This window comes from Camelina sativa, chromosome 20 (genome assembly GCF_030686135.1).
Source record: "Camelina sativa cultivar CO46 ecotype springtype chromosome 20, ASM3068613v1".
Lineage (NCBI taxonomy): Eukaryota > Viridiplantae > Streptophyta > Magnoliopsida > Brassicales > Brassicaceae > Camelina > Camelina sativa.
Window position 1 is genome coordinate 7,934,092 of NC_141899.1, and position 16,018 is coordinate 7,950,109.

At 33.2% G+C, this 16,018-nt stretch overlaps 2 protein-coding genes and 1 long non-coding RNA gene across 6 annotated transcripts; 1 reads left to right on the top strand and 2 right to left on the bottom strand.

Annotated features, from left to right (window-relative positions):
• Positions 1-253: 253 nt before the first annotated feature.
• Positions 254-4,451, top strand: LOC104770027 (glutamate decarboxylase 1). Its single transcript, XM_010494377.2, has 8 exons — positions 254-614; positions 707-911; positions 2,130-2,330; positions 2,427-2,641; positions 2,742-2,995; positions 3,474-3,526; positions 3,608-3,783; positions 3,938-4,451. Exons 1-8 carry the CDS (start codon positions 529-531, stop codon positions 4,263-4,265), a joined length of 1,518 nt encoding a protein of 505 aa, XP_010492679.1. The 5' UTR covers positions 254-528; the 3' UTR covers positions 4,266-4,451.
• Positions 4,452-6,613: 2,162 nt separating this feature from the next.
• Positions 6,614-8,765, bottom strand: LOC104756542 (uncharacterized). 4 transcript variants are annotated; one of them, XR_015592979.1, is made up of 5 exons: positions 8,390-8,765; positions 8,228-8,295; positions 8,055-8,112; positions 7,369-7,969; positions 6,614-6,906 (listed from the first exon to the last, which is right to left on the bottom strand). It is a non-coding gene; the product is annotated as an uncharacterized LOC104756542 (long non-coding RNA). The 4 variants fall into 4 exon arrangements; XR_015592978.1 differs by having other exon boundaries at positions 8,050-8,112; XR_015592977.1 differs by having other exon boundaries at positions 8,186-8,295.
• Positions 8,766-9,646: 881 nt separating this feature from the next.
• On the bottom strand, positions 9,647-10,312 carry LOC104770029 (uncharacterized). The gene has a single exon (XM_010494378.2). It carries the CDS (start codon positions 10,266-10,268, stop codon positions 9,801-9,803), a length of 468 nt encoding a protein of 155 aa, XP_010492680.2. The 5' UTR covers positions 10,269-10,312; the 3' UTR covers positions 9,647-9,800.
• Positions 10,313-16,018: the final 5,706 nt, after the last annotated feature.

The window sequence follows — 16,018 nt, forward strand, 5'->3', positions numbered from 1 at the left end:
ACATATATAGTCAAATATTCAATTCAATGCATTATGCATATATATTCCATAAAAAGCTTTGAATATTTTTACCGTGTATAGTCTTTTTTAGAAATCTTTTGATCAAAAACAACAAAGAAAGAAAAAGAAACCGTGTTTTCAGTGTGCTTTATGTTCCATAGGATTCTAATTTAGATTTTGAAAAAATAATTTTTTCTCAAAAAGAGATTAATGGATCAAAAGTCTCAAAACTGAAAACAAAACTAGAGGCATTATTCTACTAATTCAAACAAAGTATAGGCCTTGGGGAAGAAATATTCTGACAAAGGAAGTTTCCAAAAAATTGTTTATATAATATATTATTACCCAACCCACCCAAGTAACCCACATGGTAACCCAATCAATCAATATCAATAACTAATTTAATTGATATAAAACCCCCCTAAGGTGTTTCTCTTATTCCTCCATTCCCATTAAGCACTTTCCTCAACATCACTTTTTCTCTAATAATCATCTCTTGGTAGTCTCTCTCTCTGTCTCATCGTCGTGATGGTGCTCTCCCACGCCGCGTCGGATTCAGATGGCTCTATCCACTCCACATTCGCTTCACGATACGTCCGAACTTCACTCCCTAGGTAATCTATATACATAACCAAAATCTTGATCACATTATATACATTATATATATATATATATATGTAATATTGGGGAATAAAATCATGATCAGGTACAAGATGCCCGAAAACTCCATGCCGAAAGAAGCAGCGTATCAGATCATCAACGACGAGTTGATGCTTGACGGTAACCCAAGGCTAAACTTAGCCTCTTTCGTGACGACATGGATGGAGCCTGAGTGCGATAAACTCATCATGTCCTCCATTAACAAGAACTATGTTGACATGGACGAGTACCCCGTCACCACCGAACTCCAGGTATTTTTTTTCTTTTTTTTCTTATCACATATAGTCATGATTGTTTCAGAATTTGGTTTTAAACATAATTATTTACGTATCGCTTATATATGAAGATTAATGATTTTAGGATCTTGATTTTTTTAAACGACTTGTGTGATATAGAATGTGTTCGGGTTAAAATAAACTCCATTGATATATTTGGATCGAGATTATACGGTATACCATACCATGATGGATGTTTCGGGATTGCTGTAATTAAGACCATGGTTAATTAGTCTAACTAATAGTCTAATAAAATGCTAATTTGTTATTGACTGAATCTTATATCTATATGTATACCAACTTGGTTTGAGTTTTATATTTTGGCTGTGTTGATCAAATTTGGGTGATTTACTATATAGTATTGAAGTGTACGTTGTATATTAAGTAGACTTTATTACCGCATATGTAAACAGTAATTATTTGGGGGAGGTTGGATCTTGGAAATACTAGGTGTCCACGTCGTAGTAGTTGGGTTATTCTCTGATTCGAGAGGGTCTTTTTTTAAATCTATGTCTAATTAATATTTGAAACTATTAGTAGTTTTTTATCATTTAATAAGATGCTTCGTCATTGAATATATTTTTCTCTATGTATAAAATATGAACCAACTAGATTGACTTTTTCTCTGGCTGTGTGTTGATCAAATTTGGAATAGTTTGGACAATACAGTAATGATTAGGGGGGGAATATTTGTACTACTTTATTTCCGCAAATACCAGACATTTGAAATTGCTGGATACCTTTTTAAAAAAAAATTATTATAGTATATTTTTGATCGGCCATCACGGAAATAAATATGAGAAAACAATAGAAACTTTCAATTATTACATTCCTCCAAATTTAAATTGACAACTTAAATAATGACCAAAGTCTTAACATTTATTTTTTCTTTTTGTCAACTATCTGATTGTAATTATTTTACATCATAAGGTAAAGTACATGATATCATGTTGGATTACAGAATATCAATTGTTATGGGTTATCACTTATCTCCACGACGTAGTGTGTACTGTATTATCTTAGTTTTGCACTTCACTTTTACATCTGTCACGTTGTTAATTATCCACTAAGATTATACACTATATTATAACTTTATAAGTAAGCATCAATCTCGATGTGATAAAGTGAGTCAAGTTGGTTATTTCACTAATAATTCTTTTTGTTTCAATATTGAAATAAACAAATAAAAAACAGAACCGATGTGTGAACATGATTGCACATCTATTCAATGCACCGTTAGGAGAGACGGAGACAGCCATCGGAGTAGGAACCGTTGGATCATCGGAGGCCATAATGTTGGCCGGTTTGGCCTTTAAGCGTACATGGCAGAACAAGCGCAAAGCCGAAGGCAAACCTGTCGATAAACCCAACATTGTCACTGGAGCCAATGTTCAAGTAAATTTTTTAGCTAACGTTTTTTAAATCAAATCGTTAATGATCTTAATCATTTTGATCAATCATTTTCTTATAAACAATATTCAAAATGTTTAGGTGTGTTGGGAGAAATTCGCTAGGTACTTTGAGGTTGAGCTCAAGGAAGTGAAACTGAGTGAAGGATACTATGTGATGGACCCGCAAAAAGCTGTTGACATGGTTGACGAGAACACTATTTGTGTTGCAGCCATTCTTGGTTCCACTCTTAATGGAGAGTTCGAAGATGTTAAACTCTTGAACGATCTTTTGGTTGAGAAAAACAAAGAAACCGGGTAATTATAAGTTAATGGATTGTTTTTACATGACAGTACTACACGATATAGAATATCTAAGTTATATATATAAAAAAACTAAAATATGTTTTTTTGATAGTTGGGACACACCCATTCACGTGGATGCGGCAAGTGGAGGATTCATAGCACCGTTTTTGTATCCGGAGTTGGAATGGGACTTTAGACTGCCGTTGGTGAAGAGTATCAATGTGAGTGGTCACAAGTATGGACTTGTGTACGCAGGAATTGGTTGGGTGATTTGGAGAAACAAAGAGGATTTGCCTGAGGATCTCATCTTCCATATCAATTACCTTGGTGCTGACCAACCCACTTTCACTCTCAATTTCTCCAAAGGTAAATTTACTTCATTAATTGTTATTATTTTTGCTACTTCTAATCCTTTTTTGTTCAACTTTTTAATTACTAGTCATGATCAAGTGATGGAGATAAAATTTTCTTGCCATTTTAATATACAAAAACTGATTTCGTAATCATTTTTATTTGTTTTTATTAGTTATTTTCGTAATAGTCTTCTAGTCTTTTTCTAAAATAAATATTATAGTAGTCTAGTAGTTGATCATCAATTCATCATTGTCATGGAGCAACTGCGGTCAAACTTTTATTCCATTTAAAATAGGGAAACTTCACCTAATATTTTCCATTTTTTTATAACTTTGTACTATAATTTAAGGAATCGGTGGTAATCAAAATGCTGGAAGTCAAATTTGTTTCCATTTTAATAAAGGGGGGGAAACGTAACTTAGAGGTTGTCGTATTTGAAAAAGTTCTGATTTTTATTTTACTCATTGGTTTATTCTGTCAATAAACGCAGGTTCTAGTCAAATCATAGCTCAATACTACCAACTTATCCGATTGGGCCACGAGGTATGTCTGTCCACGATTTACCAAAAAAAAAATTATGCTAATTAACTAGACATTACTTAACAATTAAAATGTATAAAACAGGGTTACAAAAATGTGATGGAGAATTGTAGAGAGAATATGATCGTGCTAAAGCAAGGACTCGAGAAGACAGAGAGGTTCAACATTGTTTCGAAGGACGAGGGAGTGCCACTTGTCGCTTTCTCCTTGAAAGATAGCAGTTGTCACACTGAATTCGAAATTTCCGACATGCTTCGCAGGTTATCTATCTTAACTAAGAATATTTTAAAAACTCTTTCTCATTTCAATGTAGCTAGGTCAAAAGATTCATCAACTAAGAAATTAGATATGTTATATGTATGATGAATACGTAATATGTTGTAACTAATATCTCTACAAATATTTGCAATGTAGGTATGGATGGATAGTACCAGCCTATACAATGCCTCCAGATGCACAACACATAACTGTTCTTCGAGTGGTTATCAGAGAAGATTTCTCTAGAACACTCGCTGAGAGACTTGTGAGCGATATTGAGAAAGTGATGCATGAGCTCGATGAGCTTCCTTCGCGAGTGATCCACAAAATATCACTTGGGGAAGAAAAGAGTGAAGCTAACAGCGATAACTTGGTGGTGACGGTTAAGAAGAGCGATATCGATATCGAGAAGCAGAGAGACATCATCAAAGGCTGGAAGAAGTTTGTCTCTGACAGGAAGAATAAGACGAATGGTATCTGTTAATCGAATTATTTTATGAAAAATGTTTGAAGACTTTATTAATAATGCGTTTGCATTGATTTGGAGATTTGAAGGTTTCCTTTCCATTATTGTTGAACCAAGTTTCGTTTTATTTTGTTTTGTATTTCTTTTGATACTATTGCAACATTATGAAATAATTTTATTATTGATGGCTGATTTTTTCTACCATTGCTTTTTTTTTCTTTTTATAAACAAATATATTTTAATCTTTGACCTTCAAAGTGAATTCTGACTGCTACCTCATAATTAGGGAACACTTGCAAAATTAGACCCCTGATCTGAGTCAATTGCAAAATTAGACCCCTCTTTTTCTCTCTCCAACATTTGCCACTTTCTCCCTACTAAATCCTCTGTCATTCCATGTATTCACATAAATGCCATTATTTCTGATTTATTTGAATTTCTTGCGAAAATGTTTATTACATCCATATCCTCATCTTCTTCTTTTATTTACGGTTGTGTCACCACCATCAATTTTCCAACCACCATGAACAACCAAATTTGAAGCTCTTAATGCTTCAACAACCCAAATTTGTGAGCTTAAATAACACCCAATGCTATGAGAACTTCATTTTCTTCCATCTCCTCTCCATTTTAATCCAAGAAAATTTGCAAGTGCATTTATCTTGTTATATGTCATGATTCTTGGATAGTGATTAAATTGGTGCTGGGTTTCTTCTGTGGTGACTAAAGACGACGTCCTCGGTGCTTGACATTGTGAAACAACCACCGATAAGGTTATTTTCCGGTAGATTTCATGATTTTCCTTGATTTTTTTGCGAAAGTAGACTTCATTTGTTAGTCTAACCGTCATAATATCATGTAAAGTCTACTCTGTGGTCAGTTTTGCAATTAAAAATTTATCGAGTTTCGAGCCCGTAGACTGCAATTTCAGTCTCCTTAATTTCATTTGAAAACAAAAAAATATGGTTCAGACTGCATTATAATCTTTCCGTCAGATACTTCATTTGCAGTCTACTAAGGTGTATTTTTGCAATTGACCAAGTTATTGACTTTTTAGTTATGACTGCCGGACGAAGTCTTCTTACGATAATAAACGAGTAGACTTCCATAGTGACTATTTTTGCAATTGACCAAACTATTTAAGCATTGACCGTAATATTAATATATTAAAAATATATTAAATTATTAGTTGACTGCAAAAGAAGTCTACTATTAAAAAAATGCAATTGTTGGTCAATTGCAAAAATGACCACGGCAGACTGCAAACGAAGTCATCATTAATGTAGACTTCATATGAAGTCTACTTGGCGAAAGTCAAACATGGTCAATTGCAAAACTAACCACGGCGAAGTTTACTTTTTCTGGTTGATGGATAGTTAAAGTCTACTTAGTAGACAGAAGTCTACTGTAAAGTCAATGGGTTGGTCAATTGCAAAAATAACCATAGTCGACTATATTTGAAGTTAACCGGTTGAACTTTCCATTGAAGTCTACCTTGTTTTATCTATTTAATTGCAAAACTAACCAAAAAATTAACAAAGGAAGACCACAAAAGAAGTCAACCGGTTATGGTAGACTTCATTCGCAGTCTGCTTTGTAAAATTGTAATTGCAAAAATAGACCCCAAGAAATAGACTTCATTTGAAGTTATCCTCGTATAGTCTTTTTTATGTCTACTCGTTGATGTGAACATGAAGTCAGTATTATTTGAAAACCAAATTATTGCAAATTGGTGAATAATTTTTAAGATTTTCTTGTTGTATTCTTTGATATATGTTATTTACTTGCCTCTGTATGTTTTTGACATGATTATATATAATACATATGGAGAAATCAAGTTTTTCGTTTTCTTAGGCAGTTAGGTCATTAACTTAGACTTATTTTTGAAGTCAACGTGGTGGAGTTCTGTGTGAAGTCTGTGTAATTGAAAAAGTCTTTAATTGATTTTTTTTTGATTTTTTTATAAAAAATTTATATTCATTTTCTTTTTCTATTGATATTTAAGTTAAACTTTTTCTACAACAATTCTATCTCTAACTTTGCGATTGACATGTGCGTGAGGAGTTTTATTTTGTTTGTCTGGGAGAGGTTAGATGCGCCAAAGACTGAAGCTTTTGCGACAACAGTGGCTTCTGGTTTGATATGTGAAGATGGAATCTGGACTTTGCCAAGTTTAGTGCTTGATATAGCTGGAGTTAAACCTCCTATTTGCATGAAATTTCTCTCAACTTCAACTAATCATAGAGTCGACAAGTTCCTGAATAGATCCTCTTAGTTTTTTAAATGCTCAATGTGATAGATGATCTGTTGAAGAAGTAAAGTGTAATGATGTTTCAATTTTGGCAAACTATGATAAATGAAGAGCATTTTGAAAACCACAACTCTCTTTTTATTTTGTTCCTTCTTGATCACTCAGTTTAGATACATGAGAGACGGTTTGTTTTTGTTGTATTAAAATGAGCAGATTATTTATACATAACTTCGTGAACACAAACTATCGAACACAAACTCGTAACAATTTCTCATTGTCCATCTCACACCCACTGTAGCTTGAACGAGCTTACTGTCTTTGCACTTTGGTTGTTCCTGTTTTGCCGGGAGTTCTGTAGGCAACTTGCTTGCTGATGTTGTAGTAACATATTGAGATTTATCACGGCCTCTTGTTGAATTTGGGGATAGGCAGAAAAACAAAAATTTCATGAAAATTATTTAACCAGTGTACGTGAATAGAAACTGCTAAATCATTGTCATAATGCAAGTACAGCTAGAAAGAGTAATAATGCTTGTTAATGAAACAATTCTCGCATTTATTGCAGCGATCAACATGACTATTACACCAAGGATCTAACAGAGACTAAATTCATATTGTATACATGAGAGTATATTGCATGCGTGATATAAATCAAAGACACCATACCTCCAGACATAAATTCATATTGCATGCGTGATATAAATCAAAGCAAGCACATACAAAGACCAATCACCAAGCGGAGACAACATTGCATAAACCATGTACTCTCATTAAGAAACCATGTGATCTAAACGTTTTCAATGCTTTGTAAAGTCCAAATCCAATATCTCAGAAGGGGGGTGATAAACGAAAATCAGAAAATGGGACTACCTTTCAGACATGGTGGCGATAGTTTTAAAGGCTTGAATCAAACCACGATCGGAGTTGGAGTTACGGTTCTGCCACCTCCCGAGAGAAGAAGACAAGAAATCACGGGAGGAACCATTGGGCTTGGCGATGAGAGTGGTGAGAGCACTATCGGCGAGAAGAGGGTGGGTTGGACGACCGACACGGTTGGACCACCGACACGGTTGGACCACCGACTAAATTCATATTGTAAGATAAGCTAGCATACCAGAGACTAAATATCTCAAAGAAAACTTCATTCATAAAACTACCAAATTACGATAATTCAACTGACGCTTTTCTAGTATGGTGTCTCTGTTTGCAAAAAAAGAATATACTTTTACAAGAAAACCAAAGACGATAGTAGCCTAAAATATATATATCAACCACTTCTACGTATAAGATTCCTAACAAATAGACCATATCATGATTATATCATTAACAGAGTAATGCAAAGCAGCTTAAGCTACCTTGTTCAATTTTTTCCTGAGGCCCATTTAATTAAATGACAAAGACATGAATATTAGATATAGAAAGCTCTTGCTCAAAGAAGAGCTTCTCTTTTGGTTTCTGGATATTGCAGAACCTAGACAAAAAAATAAAAATAAACGTCAAAAAGACAAAACTGTGGCCAAAACACACAAATGACAAGGAAGCCAGACTCACAGAACCTGCAGACGAAGATAAGAGAGCCACCGACCAACTAATCTGACATGAAAAGAGACCAGTCTGAAAGCAAAGAACATAACAACTCCAGTCAAGTGTTTAACTGATACTTCCTGAACGAAAAACAAGAACAAACCTGTTCACCAGCCTCAACAATGGCAAGTATATCTGCACAAACCTGTTCACCAGCTTCGGCAGCCATCTTCCCCCATTTACCTAGCGTATCCTTAATCGAATCCATCGTATCTACCACCAAAACCAAGATCAATCAATATTAAACAAATCAAACGCAGAAATAGGATTAGATGCGACAAATCGGATAGAGAGAAGAAGAACTCACTCTTGGAACAGGGGCAGGAAAAATATAAGGATTGGACTCCGGAGGCATGGTGGTGGCGGCGGCGGGGATGGGCTGGGAAGGAGGAGGAGTGACGTCGGTAGAGTCGAGTTTTGGGTAAGGAGCGTAGTCAGAGGAGTGCGGAGGTGGAGGCGGCGTGGTAGTGGCAGGAGTAGAAGAGATCCGGCCAGTATCATGATTCTCCTGTCGTTGCAATACTCTTAACCCTAGGGAGGAAGAAGAAGAAGGTGTGAAGGAGATGAAGAAGAGAAAAAAGAGTAAAGAAGAAAATAATATACGATTTAGAGGTTTTTTGGTTTTAGAATCGCTTATCGCTAGAGAGAGAGGCAGAAAGTGAAAGTGGAAGAAATGAGGGAGATTAGGGTTTGTGAAAATTAGTTATATATAACTTGGTTAATTATAACCGTTCGGTTATGTCCCGCCGAACCGAACTGGTAACCGAAATATCAGATTAGTTTTATCGATCGGTTTGTTAATCTTTTCACAGATGCTGCCGAAAACCGAACATTACGGTTTAGTTGGTTCGGTTCTCTCGGTTCTGACCGAATGCCCAGAAATTAATAGTTGATGACATAACAAAGTCAACCACTAATAGTCTAATAGTTTACGATGAAGTCTACTTAAGCAAACCCTAAAGCAAATAATTTTAACCTAATCAGTCATTCCTCTCTTAATTTGACTAGTTTATATGTAAATTTATTTTATTACAATGTAGGAAGTCTATGTGGTTATTATTTGGTCAATAGGTTTACCAAATTATTTTTTCTAATTTTTAAAATTAAAATTTAACCTATAATTAAAGAGTAGACTTATTTTAAGTCTTCCGTTTGACGTCAATTTGAAATCAACCTTAAAGATATCTATTGCAGACTTCCTCGGGTTAAATCTATCATTTTGGCTTCTGTTTTTTGTTTGGTCGTAAGGGTGTCAACTGTAATTTCAGCACTATTTCTCGAAAAACGAATATGGGGTCTACGAGCTCATTTAAATGCAAATAAAAGTACTAAAAATGCAATTGTCCCTCATAATTAGAGCAATGAAAACAAATTTTCTTCATTGTCTTGTTCAAAATAAATTAAATAATTTCAACCTTCCTTTTTACGACTGTGGAATCCTGATTCAGCATAAAACTCAAATACTACTTGTAATAATAGTTAAAAAAACGATCATCGTAGATTAAAGAACTGAAATTAGAAGTTAACTAAATTATATAGATAATGAACAAAAAAAACTCAATTATAGAAGAATTTTTGTTGTTATTCGAATAGGTAGAACGAATTGTATATCAAGATCAAAGTGGATTATAAAATAAAAAACATAACTTAAAAAAACTAAAAAAAAAAAGACTCTAGTAAATCAATACTTTAAATTCTAACAAAAAAAAAAAGAAACCCTAAGCTGGCGAAGGGGCAGGAGATGAAGCAGGAGATGAAACCGCCTTGTTAGAGCAATGTCTTTGGATAACGCCATTGAAGAAGTGGTTATGGAAAGATCCAAACACGGTCTTCACACAATCTTCTTTCATATTTTGGATTGCGGCGCAACAATCAGATCCAATAGCGGGTTTGTGAGTGATGAATGCTTTTCTGATATCTGCAAAACAAGTTTTTACCTCCTTGCAATCAGCCAAGCATTTGGCAACTTCCGGTGGTGGGTTGAATGGAGTTGGGTGGAAGTGGCCAGCCGGGAGTGGCAAGGCTCTTCCGGCTCTAGGGGATGGGAAACGTGGCCTGTGGTACCACCACTGGAGCTTTTCATTACGTAATGATGGAGTTGGCTCCTCCAAAATCCTTGCTGTGACTTGGGATGTGACACAGCATGTAAAGAAAATTATAGCAACAAGAACTGTTGGAGTATTCATCTTCTTTTCTGAATTCTTGGGAAGTTAAAGTTTTGTTGAACGAGAAAAAGAAACAATTTACTTTTTTTTTGTGATGGTTTTACGATGGTAAAACGTTAGGACTTATATAGAGGTTTAAGCAAGATTTTGATAATTTCGAATGATCTATGTATATTTATGAATGGAAAATTTTATGATATATAATGAAATATGATGTTATCGTACATATTTTTCTATTTAGTTTCAATCTAGATAATATTTTGGACTTGTATTAATTATAAAATGATCGTTATCTTGAGAAAAAAGTCTTTTTAAAAAATAATGGAGTACAACAACAACAAAACCGAATCTTATTATATAAACCTTAGTTCTCAAAGTTAGTAACTCACCAGATCGTGACATGTGTTAGTTTTAACGATCATAGATCAAAGTTAAATATTCACCAGATTGTGACACATGTCAGTTTTAACAATTAAATATCAAAGTTAGTAACTAATCAGATCGTGACACATGTCAATATTAACGATCAGAAATCACATATCAAAGTTAGTAACTCATCAGATCGTGACAAGTGTCAATTTTAACGATCAGAATAAAATAATTTCTATGATCATAAGATCATCTATTTGCTTATATAGAGAGGTGTATTTACCATGATTTTGACATGTGTCAAGTTACTAATTTGAAATCTTGACATGTGTAAAAGTTAATATTTAATAAAAAAAATTTAAGATTATGACAAAAACAAATAAAATTGTTTTAAACAATATTAATAATATAAAAAAATAATTACAAAAAATTGTAAAAATAAAGCAGTTTTTTAAATAATTATAAGGAGATTATATATATATATATATAATTCATAAAATTCGAAATTATAATTTTTTTTTTACTTATTAATTATACAAAAAGATAGAAAAGGGATTAAGGAAAATATAAAGAAAATTATTAATTCTAAAAAATGTAAATACTCACTTCTATATAAACATAGATCGTCTCATATTATTCATCTAACAAAATAATCTATTCAAAAATATTGCTTTCAACTTTGTTCTATTGGTGAAGCTTTTTTTAATGTGAAGGCAAATTTTCCTTATTTTTTAAAACCAAAATATACTCATACTTTCTAATTTTTCAGTTAGAATAGGTGAGATTAACATGTTTACCGGAAAAAAAATATGGAAGATTAATATATGCATCTTCATTTCTAATACTGTATTTTAAAATTTTATTGTAGTAGTTTTTGATTGTTTTATTTAATTTTTATATTCATCTTTGAATTATTGGAGGTTCATATATTACCGTGCTTATAATTTTCTATTATTTTTTTTAATTATGTCAAATTAATTTTCTTCTAATTTCTCAACTTTGATTGGTTGGTCATAAACCTTTTTGTTGTGCAAACACAATTGTTACCATTTGTTCAATTTTAAAAAGAGATAAAAAGGAGAAGATCATCAACCTAATAGTTGGATAAAATAGGCTAATCAAACAAAAGCTTACAACAAACATAGATAAATTGAAAAAACATAAATCATTGTTGACAGATCTATAGGAGCTTGGAGACAGAGGCTACATCATGGTGTGTCAAAGAAACTTCTTTGATTACATTGGAAAATTTAACATTAGTTACTATCAAAAGATTTTGTGATGTTAGATAAGAGTCTTTAGATTCATTGGTTGCTAGAGGAAACCACTTTGAGTTAGCTAAAAGACGTGAACATGTTCTCTCCACACAGGAGGAGTGCAGAGCCGAAGTTCTCTCTATGGCGGAGGAGGTTGGACGCAAGGTTATCTCCCTAAGGGAGGAAGGTGGGGGAGGTTGGACGCAAGGTTATCTCCCCAAGAGACGAAGGCTGAGCGAAGGTTCTCTCTATGGTGGAGGAGGTTGGACACAAGGTTCTCTCCATAAGGAAGGAGGGCAGAGCCGAGGTTCTCTCCATGGTTAGTCATACACTATTGTAATGTAATTTATTTTTTATTCAATTTTTTTTTTGAGCCAACAATTTAAGTGATTAAAGAAATTTTGCAAAAGTGAAAGTAAAGAGACATATAATAGTTGGCTTAATTTTTTCATATAGACATTTTTTAGGTGGTGGTAAATAATATATTTGTAACATACAATATACCTAAGTGTAAAAAATACACTTTTAATGGTAACATACATAAAATATTTGTATATGGATAATCAGTGTATTATAATAAAAAGAAAATTTATAAATAAAATACAATATATATTTAATATATTTTTATTAAATTTAATTATATTTACAAAACTTTTAACCCGCCCATCGGGTGGGTCCTTATCTAGTCTAATATATCCTCTGTTTCAAACCGAACCTCTCTTTGATTAGGCTATATCATTCATCTCTATTCCAATTCAACACAGTTTTGGGCTAATCAAGTTTAATGTTTTTTAACGTGTTCAATTTGGGCTGACAATTCAGAAACTGGACCATAAGACATCTATTTATTAGTTATTTTCTAGCCGATAACTAATAAATATTGATAAATATTTTCTAGCCGATAACTAATAATTATTGATTCTGAAATTGGGAATATTGATTTTTGTTTTAAAACCATTGGCGTTGTAAAATATCTATATTTGAATTTGTAGAGTTTCAATAAATACCATAAGATAGATTACGTATCTGGAAAAAGCCTACGAATATATCATTATTATTATTACTAGGTTAGATTAGCGCTATGCTGCTGGATATTTTTGTAATTATTTAAAGTTATATTGAACTATTGAAAAAATAATTTTTTAAAAATTGGATTAATTGTAAAAACTATGGTACAATGATAAGACAGCTTATAAATGTTTACATTTAAATAGGATAGACTTAAATACTTAATTGTATAAATAACCTAACTAACTCTAATGTATGTTCTGTTTTATTTTCTTTAATTTTTGTGGGAAATATATTAGTGTAGTTTGAATTTGTGGTGTACTTTTTGTAGTCTATACTCTATACATATTTAATCACATAATTGTTTTATAGTGTTTTGTTTTATTGTTAGAAAATTTATTATTTGTAGACATATCTAGCTTGTGAAAGCCTCGGCCTCGTGAACAAGAGACACTCTGATATGCTCAAATTTACCCTAGAGCTACTCTCTCAAATTAAGAGGTAAATGCAGTACTTAGGGGTTGAATTCCACAAGGACTCAAGACTACACAATAAATTATAGAGTTTTATAATTATGCTAAATAGATTAAATTGAATTAAAAATAGCAATGCAAAATATTAAATAAAGCTGTTGTAAATTCAGAAGATCAAAAAGCTAGGCCTAGGGAATTTCTCAGGAAATTATGAAATATTAAATCAATCAATAAATTAGGATTCAAACAATTAAGAACAGATCTAGAACTCTAAACACTTTTGTAAAATAAATCAGTTCTCACTGCAAATAATATCTAAATTTAAAACCAGAAAATCCAAATCTCTTTGCAAAATTCTAGGTTAAAAATCAGCAATAAAATCTGGTTTAGATTGTTCACAAAATTATTAAATCAAATCTCTTTGTAAGAAGTAATTTTGTTCATCAAAAGGTTTTATCAGGAAAATCAATTATATTCCCATATCAATTTATTTTCCTAAAGTATTAATTCTAGATGGCCAATCAAGGATTAATATGAAGAACAACCTAAGATGAAGATCTAGATAGATAATGAATCCTAAATAAACAGATCTAACAATTCATAAAATCCCTGTGAAAAACCCTAAACCTAACAAGCAAACTAATCAGACATAATCAATGAAGAACAAGACATGATTCTGAATAATAAGCAATATAGATTAAAAGAATAAGAAGGAGTTCAAGAATTCTTCTCTACAAAGCAGATCTGATCTCTCTCTCCCAAAGCTCTCAAAATCTCACAGGGTTGCAGGAAAAATAAAAATTGATAGAATAAAACTTAAGGGTTTGGAAAACCTAAAAACTATATATATATGTCCTAAAACACGTCAGGGACTAGTCTTGCAAATATGGAAAACTTCGGGCAACTTTGTAAAACTTCCAAATTTGGCTCTCTCGTCGTTTTGGACTGGGTGTCGATCGATTCTAAGCAGTGTCGATCGACACCATCTCCTCTGATCGATTCCAAGTTGATTTCTTGTGGATTATTGCTCCAAACTGATCCAAATTGCTCCACTTTGCTCATTTCATGCCAAAATCCTAGAAAACCTGTAAAGACTCGAAAAACATCCTAGAAAACAAATGAAAAGACACTAAAAGACTCCTTATATCATGGTTAAAAACCACAAAACCCATGATATATCAACTCCCCCAGACTTAGCCTTTGCTTGCCCTCAAGCAAAACATAAGCTTAGACCTGTGAAAGAGGTTTGAAAACAGGGAACTCAATCAATTGCAGATTATTCTTATTCACACTCTTCATTTACCTGACTCAAGAACTTACTTCTTATACTCAACCATGATAAGCATCAACATTCCTTACTCAAATCCCACAATCCCTTGGAATCTCTGAAATCTCCATTGTCATCTCATTAGTCAATATTAAAGCATAAATAAGGTGAATTCTTACCTTGGGTGTATTGATCAGTGGCATGTGGACTCTCTTCAGGCCAAGACATTCTTCTTACATCTCCTTTCCTCTCCCTTTTCTCACTTCCAATTTTTTTTTCTTTTCTTTTTTTTTTTCTAAATCAAAGGTGTAAGCGAATACCGGGGTCATCGGTAATTTACCTACCCCTCACTTCCAAGCTTTGTGTGATCATTCGACTCAAGAGTAGAATAAGGAGGTCAGTGGTAATTTACCTACCCCTCTAAACTGATCAAAATCATCTCATCTTTTATTCTTTATTTTTTTCTTAAAGCACTGAAGGGAAGAGAGAGGGGAGACGTACTTTGAAAAATTGCACTGTCTTGTATGACCTGAAGAAGAAGTCTAGTTCACTGATTTCCAGCCCCAAAGTAAGAGATTAAGTCCGGTTAAAATCCTGATAAAAGTTGAGACAACGTTAGATCAATCAGATATCCATTGAATAAGGGCTTTCAGGATTGTTGATAAGGCTCATAGTCTTTCTAAGCTTCAGTTCTGAGATCAAGCATAACAAGTAATCATTAGAGTGTTAGCCAAATAAGAGAAATCATTAATCAAGATCATAATTCCCAAAGACAAAAATAAAAATTTGAAAAATTTGAGTCAAACTTTATGGTTTTGACTGACACAACTGAAACTCAAAAACAGAAATCATAGTTAGTAACTAACCTCCCCCAGACTTAAACAACACTGTCCCCAGTGTTATCAAGTAAGAGGAAAGCAAAAATAAAAATAAAATAAACAAAAATCAAAATCAAAAGAAAAAGAAAAACCTACTAGTGGGTTGCCTCCCACTAAGCGCTTGTTTTCAGTCATTAGCTTGACTGTGTTGGAGCTCAGGCATCTGGAGGAGCAGAACATGGTATTGAATTCCTCTTCATCCAAGGTGGTGTATAAGCTTTAGGTGCATGAGGTCTGCCAAGGATGTTAGGAACAGGACCAGGGCGGGATTTAGGGATGGGTGTGCTTCTCTTATGTCATGCAAAATCATCAACAGAAGAAACAAGCACTCTACGATAATCTCGTGGCTTGGTTAACTGCAAAACAGTTTTTCTCTCTTTGAAATTCTTGTTGATGATAGGAGGAGGATTAGGTGCAGAAGAGGTGTACCTTTGCCTTACCTGAGAATTCTGGAGGGTGGAATGGGAGACTTTCTGTTTGGGAACAGATTTCTGTATTGTTTATTATTAAAAAAGACGGA